This window comes from Macrobrachium nipponense, chromosome 10, assembly GCF_015104395.2.
Source record: "Macrobrachium nipponense isolate FS-2020 chromosome 10, ASM1510439v2, whole genome shotgun sequence".
NCBI lineage: Eukaryota > Metazoa > Arthropoda > Malacostraca > Decapoda > Palaemonidae > Macrobrachium > Macrobrachium nipponense.
This window is the reverse complement of record NC_087204.1, coordinates 63045065-63068968: the sequence shown is the minus strand read 5'-3', so window position 1 is coordinate 63068968 and position 23904 is coordinate 63045065. Positions and strand designations below refer to the sequence as shown.

The window sequence follows — 23904 nt, the reverse complement described above, 5'->3', positions numbered from 1 at the left end:
AGTTTGCGGCTCAAAAGGATGCTAGTGTCGATCCACTAAACATCCTGTTCATAGAATCAGATAAAAGAGAGTCAACACTCAGACAGTATGATTCTGCAGTATAGAAATTGGCCATCTTTCTAAAAGAATCAGATGCCCAAAAGATGACTACGAATCTGGCAATTTTGTTCTTTAGAACCCGGTTTGAAAAAGGTCTGGCTGCTAGTACCATTACTACAACCAAATCTGCCTTAAGGAAGATTTTTCAGTTTGGCTTTAATATTGATTTGACAGATTCGTACTTCTCTTCTATCCCTCGAGCATGTGCCCGTCTGAGACCAGTGGACCGCCCCCACACGGTCTCCTGGTTTTTAAACGATGTACTCAAATTAGCTTCAGACACTGATAATGATTCATGCTCATATATAACCCTTCTCAGGAAAACTTTATTCTTAATGAGTCTGGCTTCAGGCGCCAGAATATCTGAACTGTCGGCTCTCTCTAGAGACCCAAATCACATTGATTTCCTCCCATCGGTTGAAGTTCTACTATCCCCAGATCGGAAATTCTTGGCCAAGAATGAAGACCCACAAAACAGGTGGGCTCCATGGAAAATTATACTTTTCACACAGGATTCATCATTGTGTCCTATTGTCACACTAAAATCTTATCTAGCCAGAACTTCTGAAAAGTCTTCAGGTCCTCTTTTTATTAGAGAGAAAGGTGGAACCATTTCCTTAAAATGAATTAGACAACAAATCCTTTATTTTATTAAACAAGCCAATCCGGATTCAGTTCCTCACGTCCATGATATCCGGGCAGTGGCTACCTCAATTAACTATTTTCACAATATGAACTTTGAGGATCTTAAGAAATATACGGGTTGGAAATCTCCCTCAGTATTTAGACGCCACTATCTCAAGAATTTAGAGGCCCTTAAATTTTCAGCAGTGGCTGCAGGGAGCATCATCTCCCCTGAGATGGCCGAGTCTTAGAACTCTATTTCCTATTCCTTTATTCTGCTCAAAATTTTTCCCTTGATACTCACTCTTTCCTACCTGCCTCGCTCGTAATCCCTACCTATCTCCCTCTGGTTCCGGGCTGGTTTGCTTATCAATCCATTGCCGGACATGTACGTACATAGTTTATATTTGTCATTTTTGTATTCCTTACCTGTTGTTTTCCCAGGATTGTATGAATCTGGTCATATTTGTTCCCCCTTTTTTACCATTGTATCTTGTTACGTTACATTGGTTATTAAAACTTAATTTTAAGAGAACATTTAATTTTTATTTTTCCTTGTATCTTTTGATTTTGTATCTTCCAAGCTTGTATGGCCATACTCTGATACTATTTCACCGGCCGTCACAGGTCGAGCCCAGACAAGGGATTTTGACAAAGGAAAAATCTATTGCTGGGGGAAGACTTGTGTCGCCCGGTGAACCCATCCCTCTCTTTTCCTGGTCCCCACCCTGTAGCCAGCCCAAGCTTGGGTGCGTAATCCAGGAATGAAGCCATCGGGCGTGAGTTGTAGTAGTAGCGAGCGGAAGGTAGATGTAGTAGTCCTTGTAACGGCACCTGCCTAGAGAGGGGCTTTGAAGGGAATCTTCTAATTGGCAGAAAACCTGTGGTAGTGGCCTCCACTCGCCCCTGGGCTTATACCGACGCCCTATGGGTGATCGAGCTGAGGGTAGTAACTTCAGCATTCCATTTAGCTTTTTCTATGGTATATTTAACATCTATTTATACAGGAGCATTTCACCGGGTGACACAGATCTTCCCCCAGAAATAGATTTTTCCTTTGTCAAAATCCCTTTTATAAGTAATGGTGAACCCCTATATTCATGGGGATGCGTTTCAGAACCCCCCATGAATAGTTAAAATCCGCAGATACTGAAAACCTCTCTAAAAACACTTAGAACTGCCAATTTTGATTGTTCAAACACAAGAAAACTCTCTTAAAATACTTATACCTGAATATTTTAATAGTTGTATTACAAAATGTGCATTTAGTCATGAAATTAATATGAAAATACATCATTTAGTGAATATTTCTCAGCGCAAAATACTGGGAATAGGCGAGCTTTCTGCAAATAATGGGTAGATATGTTCCATAGAGAAACCCTCGAATAGCTGATTCTGCTAATCTTGAGAACACAAATATGGGAGGTTCACTGAATTTGAAAAAGTGTAAAGTATCTTATACCTTTTGCAAGTTGTAAATGTATACTCAATCACTCCAGTGGCTCTCTGGCCTCTTGGCCCATGGCTGCTTCCACCAGACCTCTCCACATTCCTCTGTTGAGGGCTGCATTTCTCCAGTTATTCTCAGGATCCTTCACTCCCAATTCTCTTAGATCTTTAAACACATTATCTTTCCATCACATCCTCAGTCTCCCCACTGGTCTTCTCCCTTCTACTGATCCTTCCATAACCACTTCAGGGATTCTTCCCTCGTCCATTCTAACCACATGTCCAGCCCAAGGTGTCCTCTACAATCATACATAGCCAGTTATTACCGGTTGTCTGGTTAAATCTCTGATTCTGCAAACACCATTATATTGTAAATGGGACCTCTTATTTTATGAAAAATGATATTTTTACATAAGTAACTTACCAAGTAATTTACAGAGCTAACAGTTTCTAGTATCGACAGTTAAAATTCAGAATTTGCAGTAGCAATTCTTGTTTGTTTTGGCTATAGGTAACTAGTCCCTCCCACTTTTGGGAAGAAGAAGAACAACTGAACCACGTGCTTCAATTTGTTTCTGCTGGTTTACGACAAGGTTGTGGGTCAGCAGCTGGTTTGGAATTTGGATTCTTTGCTGTTTTTTCCGGGAAATCGGTGAAGTACTCTGTTTTTCAATAATAGCCACTCAGCATTTGTTTAGAACAGATTTTGATTTGACTTGCAAAGAATTTAGAATAATTATTCTCAGTTACTGAGCTTGACTTGCAACCAACGATGTCTGACACTAGTGTATCAAGCACTTGTTATTGCAGCAAGGGCTGCAGAACAAGGTTAACGTCAGTGAAATATGACACTCATTCAATTTGTGTTAATTGTAAAGGGTAAAACTGCTCAGTGGACAATACTTGCTTGGAGTGTGAAGGATGGGATGCAATACAGTGGAAGACTTTAGCTTCTTACCTATCTAAATTGGCTAGGAATAGACAAAGAAAGACTAGTATTAGACAAGACAGATTGACTGCTAGTCAAGAATTAGATAAGTCTGTTGATGTTCCGATTGTCTCTGTCCCCCACTGTTTCTCCCATTCCCAGCCCTTCTGCTATTCCTCATAATCCTGATCCCAACTCCCAGGTTCTTAACCCCAACACCAGTATTTAATATTTAATACAGTGACTCAATTAGGTCATTCAGTGGAAGCTCTCATGGAGCGCAAAAGTGTTGTAAGTGAAGTGCAAGTGGAGGAGCTGACTGTCTGTCCTGCTGATTCTCCTAGGCAAAGGTCCATGGTATACTCCCTTGCACCAGGGAGAAGCCATACGGGAAGCCCAAGAGAGGTCATTAGGGTCTGGCCACAGGCAGTCGGCCCCTCAGTCTCACCTGTCGCACCTGTCGCTAAATCCCAGGTGAAGACAGCAGACAGTGACTGGAAAGGCGTCTTTTTGGAAGTGCAACGCCTTTCCTCAAGTTCCGAGGCTTCCAGCCCAGAAAAAAGGCACTGATGTTGGTATAGTGATTCTTCCAGAACACTGAAAAGGTTTGCAGCTGATGATTCGGTGGCGCCAGCGGTTCCCTGTAAGAAATCTAGAGAAGCTGTATACCTTCATGTAGCTTTTGGGATATCCCAGAGAGGTTTTCTCCGGAGAGTTCATCGTCAGTTAAAAACTGTAAGCGTGCTGGCGCCTAGTAGTGCAGCTGTCCCAGAAGCGTGCCAGTTGTCTCCCATGCTCCAGTTGGCACCCGAACATTCAGTGGCTCACAAGTTCCAGTGCCCAAGCGCCCAACGTCTTCCAAGCGCCTGGAAGTAGTCGATTGCCTAGTGAAACACCCTGTGAACGTCATTTGCTCGGTATTAGTGGAACAACCAGTTCCCAAGCGACAGACGGTGGAGGATTCTGATTGATCTTTTGCCTCTTCAGCGAGTTGGCAATAGCAAATTCAGCAGCCACGGCAAGATCTGGCGAGACCAGGACAGTCTAGAGATCCTGTCTACCAGAAGTTTGATGACATTTTAGGATATTTAAGAAGCCTTAAGCACCAGAACCCACTAGGGATCCTCTCCTTTCTCCGGTGTCGTCAGCAGAAGAGGAAGAAGTCAATGCACCAGAGGAGGCTTCATTGTCTTCAGCTTATGCAGCATTACTGAAGTTTTTGTTGTGTACTTCTCCTACTGCAACGCTTCATTTAAGTGTTGTACCGGATGTAACAGAGCTGCCAAAGATGGTTTTGTCAACTTCTGTGAAGAAAGCCCTAAAGGAAGTGGTCTTTTGACTTACAGACAAGAGAGAGAAAGGTAAGGCTAGCTTTAGCTATCTGCCTTGCACCTTCTAACTAGAAGGTATGCATACTACGTACATGACTGAAGAAGCTCCTTCCTTGGGAATTTCTACCTTCTCTCAAGGGGACTTTTCTAGCCTTAGATTTGGCCTGAAGGTCAGGATTTTCTGCTGCCAAGATAATGTTCTCAGGGGAACTCAATCATATTTTGAAGAATACCTTCAAGATTTTAGAGGTAATTAGTTTTTTGGATTGGTTTGTAGGATCCTTGGCAAAGAAGATTCAAGATTACCCCAACCTCTCTTCAGACATGAGATCGGATCTTCTTGATGTCCTGTTTTGTGCAGACAAGGGAGTAAGGGACACATCAAGGGAAATAACCTCCCTATACATGATGGGAGATTTGAAAAAGAGGGAGCTTTGGTGTTCTTTTACCTCTAAGGGAGTCATCGCAGTTCAGAAGTCTGCTCTTCTATTTTCACCTCTAGTAAAGGACTCCCTCTTTCCTCCATCTTTGATTAATGACATAGCATCGGGGCTTAAGAAGAAGTCCACACAAGATTTGTTGGCCCATTCCACGAGACAGGTGAAAGAAGCTACTCCATCGAGGGTGAAGGTAGCTTTCCCTGTGCAGTAGACCGAGATTTAACCCCAGAATGAGATCAAACGTCCACTTTGGCTGTTGAACCATTAAGAAAACCTCAGCGAGATAGGCCCCCAAAAAGTGAAAGTGATCTCTTCCATGCACCAGTAGGAGCAAGACTCCAGTAATTTTGAGAGGTATGGAGCAAGGAAGGTGCAGAACCATGAGAAGAGAGCAATTGCTAGTCACAGACAAGACCCCAGTGGCTGTTTAAGGTGCCGAAATCAACAGGAGGTTGGCATCCAGTTTTAGATGTGAGCGCCCTGAATATTTTTGTTCAAAAGACAAAATTTTGCATGGAGAGAAATCGCTTCATTCTATTGGCAATGCGCCAGGGAGATTGGATGGTCTCTTCAGAAATGAGGGATGCATACTTCCACTTCCCATTGCATCCAAAATCATGGAAATATCTGATTTGTGTTCCAAGTTCAAGGATGTCAGTTCAAGGCACTCTGTTTTGGCATGTCGACGCCCAGCAGGTGTTCACTAGTGTTCTAGCTCATCTAGCAGGATGGCTCATCTAGAAGGAATAAAGATAGCTCTGTATCTGGACGACTGGCTTCTTCGTTCTCAGTCAAAGAAGCAGTGCATGGAGGACTTAAAAAAGACACTAATGTTTACTTAGAAGTTAGGTTTGTTAATAAACTTCCAAAAGTCTCAGCTGGTTCCATCTAAAGAGATAGTGTATTTGGGGATTATTCTAAACTTTTCTTTTTTGGGCTTTTCTGTCCCCCAAAAGAGTGGATTTGGGGATTATTCTAAACTCTTCTTTTTTGGGCTTTTCTGTCCCCCAAAAGAGTGGAGTCTTGCCTTCAGACAATACAAGAGTTTCTCGCCCTTCAACATTGCTCGGCCAATAAGTGGATGAGCCTGATCGAGACTTTGACCTCGATAGAGCAGTTCATATCATTAGGGAGACTCCTCATAAGAGTGTGTTTCAGTTTTATCTCAAGGCCAGCTGGGACAGAAAAAGTCAGCCAGATTCGTTTGTGTTTCCAGTAACATAAGAGATAAGGCATCTGCTGTGATGGAAATCAGAAGGAAGACTTCAGGAGGGAAAGTCTCTTCACCAGCAGAACCCAGACCTGAACCTCTATGCTGACGCATCAGATGTAGGTTGGAGAGCTCTACTAGAGACCTCGAGAGTATGGTCTCAGGAGAAAAAGGAGATGCACATGAATGCGAAAGAGTTAAAAGCTATTCATTAAGGTCTCAAGAGGTTTGCTTCAGAGGTGTACAGCAGAACAGTAGCAGTGCACTCAAACCACACAACTGCACTAGTGTACATCAGCAAACAAGGGGAACGCACTCCTGTGCAAAGCAGTGAGATATCTCCTTCTGTGGTCCAAGGAGAATCGGACAACGATTGTCACAAAATTTGTGGAAGGGGAACTCAACGTCCTTTTGGAACAGTTGAGCAGGTGGAATCAAGTGATCCCAAAAGAGTGGACTCTAGATCAGAAGGTCTGTGAGTCCCTCTGGAGGTTGTGGGGAAAACCTATGATTGATCTTTTTGCAACGCACAGAAATTCTCGACTACCAACATTCTCCCCAGTACCTAGCCCTCCATCCTAGATGATAAGTGAGGTACTAAACAAGTTGCTAACACAGGAATGTGGCCATGATTTTGGTAGCCTGTTCTGGCCAATAAAAGAGTGGTTTCCAGATCTATTGGAACTGATAGTGGACTTCCCAAGATTGCTCCTTCAGAAGACAAATTTGCTCAGACAACTGCACTTCAAGAGGTTTCATCAAGGGCTATCCTCTCTTGCTCTGACAGGATTTAAACTGTCAACAGATTACTTAGGGCAAAAGGGTTTTCAGGAAAGGCTGCTAGAGCAATTTCAGAATGTAGACAAATCCCCTGCAGTGCTTGGAAAAAAAATTGAATGTATATATTATTCCAACAGGGAGACAACTAAGTTGGTTGGGATAAGAAAAAATTACATTTTTTTTTTCAACATGGCGCCCAACATTGGCGCCCTTGGAAAAAAAATTGAATGCATATATTATTCCAACAGGTAGACAACTAAGTTGGTTGGGCTAAGAAAAACTCGCTACACTAAAATATAAATTTTATTACCTCCTTTGTAGAACATGATGAATTAATATGGTGTCTTCCTTAATTGTTCTGATGTTCCCAACTCACTGTTTACCAAGATTTCCTGAGAGTGCAAAAAAGTTACCTTCATTAGACAATGTACCAAAAAATAAGTTGGAATACCAAACACACCGAAAATATGAAGAAAACTACTATGAGATTCAGGGCTTCTGTAACACGGTTTTTTGGCAATAACTTTTTATCTATACATTTCATAGATATAACGCTTATTCAGAATACACATTATATCTACACATAAATTTTGACTGTATTCTGCATTACGTAGGTTGAATAAATTTGGTACTTATAATGTAAAAGTGACTTTTTTTGAAGACGGGCCAACTTACTCAGAGATAAGATTTTGAACGCACTAGTTACGTAACTTATGACAGCATTTCTTCCCTCTTTCTCGATGGATGATTGGCTATACGTAACGAAGGCTATACCTCTGGCAACAATGAAAAAAATTGAAATACAAGCAAAGCAGTACACCTTTATGAACTCTGAATCCTCTCCACTGATAATTGTCATAATGAACAAACCAATAAAATATGTTAATAAATACAAAAACACTTCGATTATTAGTCTAACTCCCAAAATAAGTGTCCTAAGATATTATAATCTACTTTATAGGTCACAATCAGATTGACAAGATGTAGGGAATAGTTGGTAATTTTCAAAGACATAGTAGACAAGCTTCATTTGATAACTGCTGTATCCAATGTCAAGCAATTTTTATTTATTTGCTATCTACCTATTTACTAAAAAAAAGAAAAGAAAAAAAAAAGAAATAGACGGTACCGTATTTTGGCTTTAAACCTTCACCAATAATTATCGTCAGAATGATGACTTCATGAGGCTCCAGCCACTTTGGCCTCGTTATAATTCAGGATAACAATGAAGGCTATCATTGTTGTTTTAGAAAATCTAACTTCTGGCTATAAAAACTCATTTCTCGAGTAGTTGTAAGAAGTGGTAAATGATCCTCAGGGATCCCAGCAGTTGGCCTAAACGTTTAATTCATGTATATTGCTGCTATTACTAATTTTGCGGCACTACTGCTACAGTAGTATTACTACGCTAGCACAGATACCCCACCCACATCTATGTATCGTTCCGCCATTCATAAAGTCTTTATATTCGTACAGACTAAAGAAAAAGAAAAAAGATTATATCGGATGATCCTGTTGGTCTGCTGGAGATTTTAGCACATATAAGCTTGTATTTACTTTGGATAAAAATCTTATTTTAAAAAAAATAGTGATATAAAGACTGTTTACATACAATCTCTCTCTTTCTCTCTCTCTCTTGGTGGCATAGTGAATAGTTAATGGAAATGTTCAAAATCCTGAATGACATTACAAGTATTATAATCACGTTACGCTAAATACAAATCAGACCATAAACATTGGATTTGAACTAGAAACTGAATAATTACCTATTCAGGCTATAGTAAGTATGGCCACGGGCTTTCTCTTGACTGTATAAAGTTGCAACTCGTAAGACAAATGCAGTTTTGCAACCACGGGGACAATTCCAAATCATGTTAGCCATCCTTGACTACTTTGGGTTTCAGAGCCGATGGAATAAGGTGAATGGGTGTCTGTCTGGTGGATGGGCGGGGCAACATTTCTTAAAACGATGTTTACCTTGCTTACGTAATGAATGTTTTTCGACTCTTGGCTCGCAATCATTGGCCATGGCGTCGGCTAGATCATTTTTACTCTATAAAAATTAAAACTATCGGGTTTAGGTTATTGATAATGCTGACAAAATTTGTGTGTAGTTGTAAAATATACAAATGTCAACTTTCAGCTACATCCGATGCTTTGATAAGGAGCAAAATCCAAAAAACCGTGTTACAGAGGCCCTGAATTTCATAGTAGGCAACAATGTATGTAGTAACAGGGAGCTGTCTCAACACACGAAACAATACTGAATAAAAAACATAGTTTAACTCAAAGGCAACAAATATTGTATTCCACCCACTTGAAGAAACTAAATTGAAAAAACTCAAGAATTTCTTAAGGCTAACTGCTAAGACACCAAAGTAAATTATGCAAAACATTTAGCTTGTTAAGAGTATATAATTACATTGAGATGATCGGTATCATTAATAACCAACCTTATAAATCATCCTTGGTGCTGCTTGGTTGATCTCGAACTTTAGTATGCGAATGATAGTCGGCAACAGTAGCTTCCGTCCAGGGCGACGCCGATGGCTTTATTCCTCCATGTTAAAAACAATCTCTTTATATGTCATTAAGGGAAACAGCATATCCAATTTGAAAAGCAGCGTGAAGTCATACAAAAAAGCCACCCAGTATGAGAGCGCTAGTGTCTTGACGTTTACTCTCTAAACGTGCCTCCCTCTCCTGCCTCACTTCTTGCCTGCCTTGCGCTGTAAATTTTTTATTTACATCAACAACACCCAAACAACAGTAGTATGGCTGTTTTCCTTTGAATAGCAAAACCAGTAAACTGTATACATTTCCTTCTTAATTCCAATGGAATGGGAGGAAACCAATTCAGATGAAATAAGGTTGTTAAATACCAATCATAAACTTATGAAGAAACTTCAGTTTCTTCGCATTCAACCATAAGAAACATAATAATCGTGAAAATATGTATTCTAACAGCAGCAGTCTACCAAAATAAGTGGGCAATCTTCTGCACATTGTGCAAACAAAAGGGTATCTCGTCTTCTGAGACTATGATTAACAGAAATTGCAGACTTTCTTCTTTTCCTCAGAGATTCCATTCCAGAGGCTTATCTGTGTCTACTATCAAGAGTTATAGAGCTATGCTCAACTCTGTTTTCAGATATTGAGGATTTGATTTGTCAGTATACCAAGACATCACAGACTTGATTAAATCTTTGAGTACGAGTAAAAGAGGAAAAGATTCAGTTGCCTGGAATTTAGATATGGTGTTAAAGTGGCTTTCAAGCCCTCCTTTTGAACCATTGGAGGATGTCTCATCCAGAAAACTGACAAAGTAGACGCTCTTTTTAATAGACTTAGCTACAGCAAAAAGAGTAGTGAACGTCAGGCTATGGATGGGAGAATCAGGTTCTCTGGAGGAGACATGATCTGTTTACTATCTCTAAAATTTTCGCCAAAAACGAAAATCCTAGTAGACCCTGGCCTCGTTCTTTTGTAATTAGGAGTTTGTCAGAATTATTAGGGCCTCAAGAAAAGGAGAGAGTCCTCTGCCCAGTGAGAGCCCTGAAGTTCTACTTGAAAAGGATCTTCCAGTAATTCATAGCCATCAGTAAAAGAACCTTTACATCCTCTTTCTAAAACTGCCCTGTCATTCCTCTTAAGGGAAGTGATTAAAGAATCACACTCTCAAATAGGTGAAGAATGTTTACCTATTTTAAAGGTAAAAGCACCTGAAATCAGAGTGATTTCCACTTCTTTGGTATTTAAGGAGAACCTTTCCCTGATGGAGATCCTGTGAGCGACTTTCTGGAGATGCAAGTTAGTGTTTGCATCATACCGTCTTAAAGAGATAGAAACAGAGTATATAGAGAATGCATTACATTATGCCCCTTATCTCAGTGGCTGGCATGCTGTTGGGGGAAGGGAACCTGGAAGCATTCCTTCCTACCTTTTTGCCTTGATTTAAGGTTGTGTTTTTGGGAGTCTAGGGGTACTTGGTACCAGGATACCCTCCAGTTGTTTTGATGAAGGATTGGAATATAGTTTTATGGTATAGGTAGTGTTGTTGATCTGGTCTTTGTTGGTACTGCGCCCTGGGCAGGGGCATTATGTGCTTAATCTTTGCAAGCGATTAGACCATAAGCTTTGCTTCAAAGCTCTCACTAAGGTAGTAGGCGACCTGGGTCAAACTACCGACCAGAGGCAGATTTTTTTGCCGCAGCACTCTTCGAGGTAGGAAACAACAAGCATTTCAGAATTGTGAGCCCCTTTTCTATTCTCAAATTCATTATCGCATAGTGGTTTAGGGTAGAGTTGTCCATGTATCCCACCTGTCAATTACTTGGTAAGATACTTATGTAAAAATTACATTTTTATAAGATAAAATTTTACATATACGTACTTTCCAAGTAAATACAGAATGTGAGCCCACCCTCCTCCCCACGCATGGATGATTATTAGCCATAAACAAATTGAAGCACCTGGCTCAGTTGTTTCTTTTCTTCCTGGGAGTGTGCATAGCCAAAACAAAGATGAATCGCTATTGCGAATTCCAAATTTTAGCTGCTGGCACTAGAAACTGTTAACTATGTAATTACTTGGTAAGTAGTATATGTAAAATTTTATTTTATCATAAAAATGGCATTTTAAAAAATCATTAGTCTCTTTGTTTTTTCTTGGACGTGTTTAATCCAGTGTCCCATAGGTCTCCAACCACCATAGTTAAGCTACTGGCCTGAGAAAGGGATTTTGACGAACGAGGAAAAATCTATTTCTAGTCTTGGGTGATTGGCTCGTGTCGCGCCCTATGAAACAAAGGATCCTTGATATCATTCTTTCTAGGTAAAATTAATCTGAATTAAAATTTCACCATCACGAAACCAAAAACAAATTAAGAAAATGGTCAGTAACAAAACTGAACTCGCTCACAATCTTGAACAAAAACGAAGTGTCGGTTATGGTAATATAAAATGTTGCTAGTTAGTAACGGGGACTGCCGGGAAAACGTACACCAGGCGAGTCAACGTCGGGGGGTATTATAGGGAAGGCTGTCTCTACAACCAAGAAATCGGGCTCCTTGCAGCGTCAAAAAAAGAATAAAAGAGGAGTACCGCTAGGGGGAGAAAGTGTAGGGCGATGCATAGGCCCCAATTTCGAAATTCGACCCCCTCGCCCAGTCCGAACCACTAGACACAAGAGATAGCTGAATCCCACAACGGGTCGATGGCAAGGCCGCTACTACTACCTACCTAGAAGGACGCCACGGACACAGCGCCCCTAGCGGACATCCTTAATCCTAAAAAACTCTTGGTCCTCAAGGGGGGGAAAACAAGAAAGGGGGGGTTTTCATAGGGCGACAAACGAGCAATCACCCAGAAATAGATTTTTCCTTCGTCAAAATCCCTTTTCTGGGCTACAGCTCGTGTCGGCCTATGAAAGAGTAGCCAGAGAAACAGACAAGATGGGGGTAAAAAAGGTGGAAACAAATGAAAAGCAGTGGTAAAATGATGATAATAATAATAAGTAAATCATTACAGCATACAAACTAAGCACTTAAACTAACTTATACTAAACCAGTTAAAATAACAACGAACTTTAGTAACAATCTTAAAGTACTTAAAATGGTAATTATAGCTCAAAATTTTACAGTTGATGCATGTCAAGTATAAACCAAAAGGGGATTTACTTGAAAATATTTAAAAACAACTTTACAAACAACATTTGTGTCCTAACCCTAGCTATAAAATAAGGGTAGGTACACCTGAAGTACATCATTAGTTTTACAGTGTGGCAAAATATACAAAACACATTGTGTCCTACCCGAGCATAAAAATAAGTGGTAGGTACACTGAAGTACACCTATCAGTACAAGTGTGGATGTTCCCTAGCAAAAATAAGGGACAATCCACTAGATGATTCAGCGGCTAAGGCTAGGATATCCGAGTAGCATGGCGATAGGGTGAGGCATTTGATGATGTAGGTAGAAAGGAGACCTGGATCTATACTACGACTACTATATAACGTATCAGGGGAAACAATGTTTCCCGCTGCTACTGCTGAAAACTTTAAAGATTCCAAGGACTTTAGATAATGGCGTTTAAAGACTGTCAGGGATTTCCATCCAGTATACTTTTTAAGATCTCAAAGTTCATATGTTGAAAATATTAATTGAGGTGGCTACTCCCCTGATATCATGTGCTTTTGGAAATGACTCAGGATTGGCTTGTTTAATGAAGTAAAGGATTTGTTGCCTAATACCTTTTACTGACAAAGTACCACCTTTTTCTCTCATGAGAGAGCACCTGAGGATCTTGAAGAAGTACGAGATAGAAAGGCTCTAAGAGTTGATACTGGGCAGAGAGAAGGATCCTGGGGAAGTGGGATAACTTTCCAAGGGGCCCACCTTGCAAGAGGATCCTCATTTTTGGCTAAAAAGCTACGATCCGGAGCAAGTAGAACTTCTCCTGATGGGAGGAATTCCACATGACCCGCATCCCTGGATAGAGCCGACAGTTCTGAAATTCTAGCTCCTGAGGCTAGGCTTATAAGAATAATGTCTTTCCTCAGGAGCATTATGAATGTACAAGATGAGTTGTCAGTATCTGAGCTAGTTTGAGGACATCATTTAAGAACCATGAAACTGTAGTAGGCCTTTGGGAAGGTCTAAGTCTAGCACAGCTTTAGGGATAGACGTGAAATAAGATTCAGTCAGATCTATCTGAAAACCTACTTGAAAGATTTTCTTCAAAGCCGATTTATGAGTGGGTAATAGTGCTAGCTGCTAAACCTTTTTCAAACAAGGATCTGAAAAAGGATATAGCCCAGATTAACTGTCATGGTTGTAGTGTTTCGATTCTTTCAAGAAAGATGCTAATTTTTTAACAGCTGAGTCATATTGTCTAATGGTCGACTCTCTCTTATCTGATTCTAGGAAGAGAATATTCTGTGGATCAATATTAGCATCTTTATTAGCCGCAAACTTCATGAAGTCCATAAAGTTAGGGTCTGGAGAATTCCTGAGGAAGCGAACACAGTCCTCATTTGTACTGATTGTGATAGCTTGGGATTGGGGATCCGTTGAGGTCGGAGGCCCAATTCCAGAAGAAGAGGATACCAGTTGCTCTTGGGCCAGTCCGGTGCAATCAGAGCTACTATCCCTTTGAAAGACCTTAGTTTGCTTAGGACTTCAAGAGAAGATTCACTGGAGGAGGAAAAACATAAATTCTTCTCCACTGATTCCAGTCCAACGACAGGGCGTCCGTGGCATAAGCCAGAGGGTCCAGGTTGGGGGCCACATAGCAAGGGAGCTTGTGTTCGCTTGTGAGGCGAAGAGATCCACTTGGAGACCTGGGACTCTCAGGCTTATCCACTGGAATGACCCGTCCGTCTGAGACCATTCTGATTCCAGAGGAACTGACCGGGACAGGGCATCTTGCTATCACATTTCTTACTCCTGCCAGGTGAGTGGCAGACAGATGCCATTTGTGTTTGTTTGCTAAGGCAAAGATGGCTATCATGACATGATTCACATGCTTGGATTTGGACCCTCCTCTGTTGATGCAATGAACTACCACTGCACTGTCCAAAACTAGCCTTAGATGAGACTTCTTCGGGGGAAGCAGTCTCTTCAAGGTAAGAAATACTGCCATTGCTTCCAGAACGTTTATGTGGAGCTGGCGAAATTGAACTGACCAAGTCCCCTGAACCTGTTTGAACTGAGAGTATCCCCCCCACCCAGGACAGGGAGCGTCCGTGTGAATGGTTAACACTGGGAAGGGGATATTGAAGGGGTACCTTCTTGGCTAAGTTCTTTACTTTTGACCAAGGACGGAGTTGATTGTGGAGGATCTGTGGGATTACTGACAACTTGTCTCGAGATTTGGTGTTTGCTCTTGATCGCCAAATTCGTTTATTTAAATCTTTCAGCCTTGCCTTCAGGGGATATCTGTTACCGAAGCAAACTGAAGGGACCCTAGGATTCTCTCCTGGTTTCTCCTTGATGTTTGTTTGCATTTGAGAAATTGCCTGACAGATTTTGCTATTTCCTTCCGTTTGGCCACTGGAATTGACAGATTGTGGGAAGACAAATCCCATTGGATTTCCTAGCCACCCTGAAAACGAGACTCCGGGGTAAGTCTGGATTCGTTTTGTTTATCTGGAACCCCAGATGTTCCAGAAAGTGAACTACCTTTTTGGTGGCTTTGAGACATTCCTCGACTGTGGTTGCCCAGATCAACCAATCGTCGAGGTATGCTGCTACCATGATTCCCTGAGCTCTCAATTGATTGTACAACCACTTCTGCTATTTTTGTGAATACCCTGGGGGCTACATTCAGACCGAAGGGCATCACTTTGAATGATGAATGTTTGATTTCCTAGCCTGAATCTAGGAATGGGCGGAAGTGTCTGGCTATAGGGATATGATAGTATGCGTCTGTAAGATCGATGGAGCATGTGACGGCTCCACGCGGAAGTAAGTCCTTACTTGCGAGAGGGTAAGCATCTTGAACTTGTCGCAACGAATGAAAGAGTTTTTTTAGCTTTGACAAGTCTAGATTACCCTTCTTTTTGTTGAGCCTTTCTTTTGGCACGCGAATAAGCGACCTTGAAATTTTAGATGCTTGACTCTCGCAATAGCTCCTTTCTGAAGGAGTTCTTCCGCGTAATCTGGTCAATTCCTCTGATGGTATCTGGTGAATGATTTGATTGGAGGAGGATCTTTGATCCAACTCCAACCCAACCTCCTTTGGACACTATGCGCTGTGCCCAATTGCTGACACCCCCACCTGTGGCGGAAGAGGAACAGCCTCCCTCCTACCTGGGGAGCCTCATTGTTGATGGGCGGGTTGACCACACGCCCTCCTCTGAACTGCCTGCTCCTTGTCGCCTTCCTGCGCCACGCTGACGAAAGTAACCTCTCGCCATACCTCTCGGTTGTTTGTTAGCCTTGAGCCTCATATTGTAGGTGAAGGCCGGCGAGATTGCGTAGGAGGTGGACGGCTGTGATTGAGGGGGGACAACAGGAGGATGGGCTGGTTCTGTTTCGAACTAGCAGGTTGTCCTTGTTGGGTAACCGGGACAGCCTGCACAAATTGCTGCTGTTGCTGGTGTTTTCTGATACGGCTGGAACCTCATTACCAGCCTTCTTTGGTTTCTTACCAGCAGTGGGGACGGATTCTTGTTTCCTCTTCGAGGAAATACCCCACCTAGCTCTAAGGCTCTGGTTGAGCCTAGCAGCTTCGTGGTTGCACTTCGTTGACAGCGGACTCTGGGAAGAGATCCGCTCCCCACATTGCTAGAAGCCAGAGTCTATTCGGCTCGTGCCTAATAGTACACTCCTGCAGAACATGCTTTCGGCAATTCCTCCTAGCCTGGAAGAAGTCGAAAGCGTCGTTAGTACCAGTCTGGAACTGAGATTTTGCCAAAATCTTGAACAGCGGTTCCGTGGCATAAGAAAGAGAGCAGCCATTTCCGTAATTATAAGGAATTGAGGGACCTGCCAAACCTGGTTCGCGCATCAAACTCTGCCTGAATTAGGGAATCCGGCAGCCTTGGCAGCTTCTCGCCGAACTGGTCCATGGCGCAGTCCGGTTTGAGCTTACCAAGCGTGAACGTAGCTGGCAAGTTCTCCCACAATTCTCCGAAAGCCGGAGAGCGGAGAAGTAGAACTCCGCCTCCCTCAACTGTGGGATGGGCTCATCCTTGAGGACTGCCTGAAGGGACCTTTCTCTACTATTTTGTTTTCGTGGCGAACGGAAGAGAAGCCTCTCTTCCGTCGCGAAAATAGTAAAGAAAGGACTCTTATAGGCCTGGAGTTTAGTGTTCGTGCACTCCCAGTCCTCAAGGCAGTGACCCATTCCCGCTGAGCATGATCTCTACTGATATAGGACAGACTCTCTAGAGATCTTGGTCTTCCCTAGTCAGAGCCGTTACAGTCAGCCTAGCATAACCGATGAAAGGCTGCGTCAGACCCGGAGGGTTAAAACTCGAAGTCCTCAATCCTCCGAGTTCCACACTCCGGGATAGAGATCATCCCATCCTTAAAAGGAGGACGTAGGCAGCTACTCTCCATGGGTTCTCCATGGAGAAAGCCTGGCAGAGAGTCGTATGGCGTGGAGTTGGAGAATGCCAGTGCTTGGCACTGGGGAGACTGGAAGAAGGAAACCTGAGATAGCCCGGCTACAATCGGTTCCTCATTCTCTCTAACCCTGTTAGAGAGATCTTGTATCGACTGGCCTGATTGAGACAGAGTGCTCGACAATTGTGCGAACATCTGCTCGAATCTTGTCCCCAGGGCGGAGACTTGCGAGCCAACCAGCTCGCCCACCTGTTGCATCACCACTGCTGAGAAAGCAGTGGGATCAAAGGTGCTAGGCCCTGCTCCTCCTACCGGCGTAGCCGGAGTGGAAGCGGTGGAGGCGGGAGAAGGCACTGGCTCGGCGGGAGCGCGAGCCTTCTCCTTAGAAGCCTTGCTTCTAGAGCTCTTCGAGTGAGAAGAGCTCGGCTTAGCTTTCACCGCGTCGGCGTAGGAAGTCGAAGACTTCCTAGCCGAAGAAGACGAAGACGACTTCCTAGAAGTTGTCTTAGCCAGAGTCTTCGGTTTCTCTCTGTCCCTCCCTTCACCTTTGGGGGTACAGAGAGAGCGGAGAGCGGGTAGGGATCTCAGATCCCACAAAGCCTTGGAAAGAAGCACTCGAAGAAGGGACAGGAGAAGATCCAGGAGCACCCAAGGAAAGACCTTGGGCGCCCGACAACACCTACCTCAACCACAAATCCTCCACCCCTACCGCCATGGGCTCGATGTTTAGGTCCAGGGCAGCGACGTCCGGGACCGACTCCTGGGAAGCTACGACCCCAAAGGATTGCTGGAGGTCTTGCTGGATGGAGGCTATCAGAGGGGCCCGCGGACAAGGGGTCAACATACCCAGTGACTTGCCCGCAGGGAAGATCTGGACGGCCAGCTTCTTGTTTCAAGAATGTATGGCTGGCCTTTGGCGGCGTTCTTCCCGAAGCCGCCCGACCACGCTTTCAGGGTGGCGATGGGCGACTTCCCTCACACCAGTAGCCTGAAAGAAAGGCGGGAGATGAGCTTCTCAGTGGCGGGAACGGGGTTAACAAACTTATGACCTAAGAGTTGTTAGTAAAATGATAAGGAAGCCTATAATGGACTTACCCCATCTCCCAGCTGACCGACTAGGTCGTAAGCAGATGGCGCAGGCTTCTGGGTGCCAGACGATCATCTCGTTGTATGACGTGGCACAGGGGGCGTGAGACCTGCACTTCATCGTGGCCGCAGGGGTCGTACAACGTCGCGTTGCACGCTGGGGACCTGACAGTTGGTAGCCTGTAAGTGGAAAAGATAACATGAGTACCAGGTAAACACTTACAGTCTAACAGATTGCTCCGCTGGTGCCGGAGCGATAAAGTTAGATAAACCAGAGCCCACCCCGCAAAATACGTGTGGTAACCAGGTTGGTTGTGTGCCCTAGCTATAGCTCCGCTGATGGCGGGGACACAAAAGGAAACCAACCAGGAGTGGTGGTAACTTGGAAACCACGACGGAAAATGTGGCGGGGATGGTAGATATCATATAATAACATTACACAATTCATTGTAAAATTAGGGTATATCCTTAAAATAATAATAATACAAACCTCTCTCCAACCGTCTACTAGAAGAGTGCACGGGTTAAGAAGCAAGCCCAGTCCCTTCCGGTAGCGTGGGAGAAAGATGTAAGGATATAGTAGGCAAGCAACCAGACCACTAGTAGTGCCCACCCCGCCCGCTGGCGGAGCCAGTAATCTATAACCAAAGGTGCCCCGGCTGCGACGGAAGGCTCCTTTCGTTATAGCGGAGGGAGGTGGCTGAGCAAACTGGGGGGGGGGAGGGGGGGAGGAAGGTCTCGGCGTAACACGGCGGGAGAGAGAGAGGGGGGAGGGATGGCCTACTCCTCCCCTGCTCACGACTACCCAGCTCGGAGACCCGGTACCTCATGAGTGGTCGCCCTATTACCCCCCGCTGGAGGAGGAACCCTGGCCACCTCAGAGAGGGAGAGAGAGAAGGCGACTGAGGTTGTCATGACAACCAAGGGGTCCCCCAGCCCCTCCTATACCAGAAAAGGGAGGGCAGAGGGCAAGGGTAAGGTGCGATGGAACACGTGACCGCAAGTGGCCTAGGCCGCCGAGCGACACAACCGTGAGAGGGCCACGTGAACCAGGCTGTACCAATACAAGGAACAAGCACCTAGGCTAGCCTAACACCCTAAATATAATAAAATATATACATCGAAAAGATGGAAAAGACACTTTTAGTAAAAGAAAAGAAAGAAGCCCAGGAGGAGGCAGGACTGTTCCAAGAAACAGAAGCCTACTCGGAGCCAGCGATAGCCGATAAGAGCAAGAGCCGGGATGCTGGGCCGGAATAATAATAATAGCCCTAAATACCAAACTAAGAGATATGGTAGGAGGCTAAACTAGCTAAAACTCGATGTAAAAGACAATGAACGTAATATAGTAAGCCCCATAAGTATAAGAAGTCCCAGTATGGAGGACCGGGGAATTCTTAACGAGGCAGCATGGCGCCACCACGAGACAACCGGGAACCGTATATGACCTATTTAAGAGGAAAAATACTGGTACCCAGAAGATAAAAATGTGGTTAAAAACATTACTTATGAGTTACTTAACTTAGCCGTTGCAATAGCAGAGCGTTCCATGTTGGATGAATAAGATAAATCCCGGAATTCGGTAGCACAAGCACAGGAAAAAATGCGTCTTGACGCTAGCGCTAAAAATTAAGGATGTCCGCTAGGGTCGCTTGCTGTCCGTGGCGTTTCTAGTAGTAGTAGTAGCGCTGCATCGCCCGTTGGTATCAGCTCTCTCTTGGGGGGATTCTGATTGAAGTCTAATTGGTGATTGTCTCGTGGTAGTGTTTCCCCACTCGCCCCTATTTACCATACCGACACTTCTTTTTAAGAGTGAGCGAGTCAGTTGACTGACATTTTCTTAATTTTGTTTTTCTCTGGTAATTTAGATTAATTTTACCTAGAAAGAATGATATTAAGGATCCTTTCATAGGGCCGACACGAGCTGAGCCCAGAAATGGTATTGTAAATTCTGAATTTGGTAGACCTTGTGATGTTTCTGGTCTTTAAAAGATGTTGTAGACTGAAGAAGCATCTGTTCCCTGCTGTAATTCTAGGCAGAACCTCTCTCTCCATCTCGTTTCTGGGTCCTAGATAATATTTAAAATTCCTTACATTCTCAATATCTCCCATACTTTGTTGTTGCTGTTGTTGTTGGTTGTTCCTTGACACTCATCATTTTGGTTTTACTTAAACTGATCTCTTGTCCCACTCTGGCAGCAGTTTCTTCAAATAGTATATACAAACATTCTATATTTTGTATATCTGTACCTAAGAAATCAACATCATCTGCAAATGCAAGGACTTTGGCATATGTATCTCCCGAGATGATCCCACACTCAACTTTCTCGATACTTGCATTATTTTCTCTAAAATTAGATTACACAGCAATGAAAATAGAAGGCATTTGATGGTCTATGGATGTTATCCTATGCTTACTTAAAGTCTACAAAAACCTGCCTCATATCTTTATTGTATTCCCAGCATTTTTCATAATCTGTCTAGTAGTAAAACTGTGGTCAAATTTTGATCTTCCCTTTCTGAATCCACATTGATATTCGCCCAATGCTGTCTCTATGTAAGGTTCTGGTCTATCTTTTATAATTTTGGCTAGTACCTTATAGTAGGTTGGCAGAAGTGTAACCTCTCTATAATTAGCACAGTCCGTCTTATCTCCCTTTTTATGTACCGGGATAATGTTGACTGTTTCCCATGTTGTTGGCTTCTCTTTTTATTCTCCAGATCATTATTAGAAGCTCAAAAGATTTTTTTTTTTTTTTTAATGTCTCGCCACCATTTTTAAGAAGCTCTGCTGGTATGTTATCTAAGCCAGGTACCTTATTATGCTTTCTTCTCAAATCTGGTGCCTGTATATATGTCTCCATTCAATAGGATTCACTGGGTCATCTCTACTTAACAGCTCACAGGTTCCTCCATATCTCCAGTCCTTTGTCCTGTACTGTAATACTTCCATTGGCATCTTTCACTATTCTGCTTCTTGCTTGGTATCCATTCTTCATTTTCCTGATATCCCTATAGCCTTCCTATATCCTACCATTTTCATGTCCCTGTCCATCTCATCCAGTTCCTTATTTAATGCATCTCTCTTCTTTCTTTTGTTTATTCTCGTTGCCGCCCTTCTTTTCTCCCTGAAGTTCTCTCCTAGTGCCTGATTATTCCTGTTCTGCAAGAATTATATTCTTATTTGTTTCTTTTCATCTGCCATTCTTCTGCAGTTATCATCAAACCAATGTTCATTACGTGTGCTCTCCATTTACCTGCTGGTATCCTCATTTGCTTCTTTAACAATTCGTTCTATGTCTCCACATTTTTCCTGGAGTGCTATTTCTACATCTTCATTTAGCAGTTGTAAAACATCAACTCTGTTTCTGGTTTTTTCCATTTGGTATTCCATCTTACATGTCTTATCTTTGAGCTTATCAGTGTCAAATTTTTCCATTCTTTCATTCTTACTGTTCCTTTTCATATTCAACCTGATCTTGACTCTGGTAACCACTAAGTTATGGTCTGAATTACAATCAACTCCACTGAAGTGACGTACTAACTACATCCATCAATGAACCTCTGAATTTGTGTTGTATAAGTATGTGAGCAATTTGATTTCCTGTAAATCAGGTAAATGCCATGCATGCTTGTGAATAACTTATGGGGAAATATTGTGCCACATACAGCCATCCCATTGGAGTTGGCAAATGAAGCAAGTCTTATTCCATTCTCACTACTAACCTCATGGGCACTGTCTTTCAATTGCTGGGCCCAATGCATCTACTTCATGTCAAATCTTAGCATGAAAGTCTCTTGATGTAAAATCTTAACATGAAAGTCATCCAATACTACTATTACATCATGCTTTGGTGTTTGTTCTGCAACCTCCTGGAGCTTTTTTGTAAAAATCATCTTTCTCATCATCATTACTATCTTCAGTGGGGGAATATGTTATTATTACTGACAGTTTAAGCTATTTAGTCTGTACTCTGATTTTTGCTAATCTTTCACTTACTGGGACGGGTATTATGACTACAGTGGTCCCCCGTATTCGTGGGGGATGTGTATACCAAACCCCCCCACGAATAGTTAAGAGTCTGCGAATAGTTGGTACCTCTATAAAATAAGTTAAAACTCAAGAAAAATGTACTATAAATTTTTGTACTTGTTTTTTATAATAGTTTTATCACAAAAAGTGCATTTTATGATATAATTTATAAAAAACCCAGGAAGTTCTGGAAATTTCTCATGCAAAAATACTGCGAATAGGCTAATTTTCCGTGAATAATAGAGGGAAATGTTCCCGAGAGAAATCCGCAAATGCACGAGTCTGCGAATCCAGAGAATGCAAATACAGGGGTCCACTGTATTATCTAACGTGTTGGTCCCACCCAGGTAAAAGAGGAGGGTTGAGTGAAGGGTTAATGCCCCTGCCTTGTAAAAACCATATTTCTGTAGAATACAGCAGACCTAAAGTTATGATTGTAGTATATCTTTTCTTTTTACTATTATTAATATAATCAAATATTTTCAATAATCATTGTTATAATTTAAAATATGCATAATATTGATGTACAATAAAGTGAGTAGAATGAGGAAATGAAGTCCTTTTTACAGGTTTAATGCACTGTATGCTAAAGAAGGAGTAAAATGGCAGCCAAGAAGTCCAACACCAGATGTTACAATCAATAAACTGCGTCTTCGTGGATTGGAGGGCTTCATTGCTGCTGTATCACCATTTAATTTTACAGCAATAGGAGGAAATTTGGCTTATACCCCAGCAATGATGGTATGTTAAGAGACTTGCACATATTACAGAGGAATTATCTTTTTGACATTTAGACAATCTGTAATTTATGATGCCAGAAAAGTTTTTCCCAAACAGAGTATAAGATGGTTCTCTCATATGGACATTGTATATTTAAATGCAGTTGCCATTTTTTAATTTTTCCTTGAAGAAGGCTGTGGTGAACTAGTATTTCTGTAATAGCAGCAGGGAACAGTAGTTGTCAAGTAAATTAATTTAAAATAAGGTAAAGGGCTAAGGAGTATCCTGTAGAGACTAATGAAGCACACGCTATATAAGTAAGAATAAAAGGCATCAATTATTCAATAAATGTAAGTAGAATAATCAGGCCATTCATGGCTGGACAACTGACTAAGCAAACCTGGCCAGCTGCTTCATGAGTGGCAAAAATATTGATCTCACTGGGCAAGGTGTTCTACCCAGATCACTAGTTTCATCCAGCCACTCATGATATGGTGTCCTCATTAACATCATCTAACCCTGTGGATGCATTGCTGAAACCCCATAATGTCATCCTTGGAAATTCAACCAAAACCTTCTTTCCAGCTTTCAGCCTATGCCAACACCACAAAAAATAAAAGCAGAGGCACCATTCTAATCAAGAACCCTTAAAGGAGTAATTCCAAAGATTCTGCTAAGTATGTTCCCCATGAGTATAAGAGTCAAGTTCCTCCTCATCGTCTTCTACATCACTATCTTACCACCCAGAAATTTCCACTGGTAATACCATTATGCTGATACGGTTGAAGGATGGAAGTCATTTTGTTAGGCAAAATGAAGAAAAAGTTACCTTTTATGACCACTATCTGCAATCAGTTCTTGCTTGGCAGAATGCACATACAATTTACTGAAAAAATTGGAGCCTTTTACCTGTCTTGATAATGGATGGCTTCCTTAAATAAATAATTGTGAAACCAATCTTTAACAATATTGCCTTTGAACCAAAGGTTTAAAGAATTATTCCAAATCATTGGAAGTTTTTCATCCCAAAAATACATTGTGGCTGCTTTGAGTGTCCAGCTACCACATCCGGAGAGTACTTGGGGGTTTGCGTAATACCTAGTCGTAAGTGTGGTTAAGTTTTTCATAGGGGAGC

General features: G+C 42.4%; 1 protein-coding gene across 1 annotated transcript in view; it reads left to right on the top strand.

The window, feature by feature from the left end:
- LOC135223649 (delta-1-pyrroline-5-carboxylate dehydrogenase, mitochondrial-like) overlaps positions 1-23904 on the top strand; it is a 186885-nt gene that overhangs the window by 134624 nt on the left and 28357 nt on the right. Inside the window, exon 6 of the mRNA XM_064262299.1 lies at positions 22619-22790. Within this exon, the coding sequence (XP_064118369.1) occupies positions 22619-22790 (172 nt within the window). The remainder of the gene's footprint in view (positions 1-22618; positions 22791-23904) is intronic.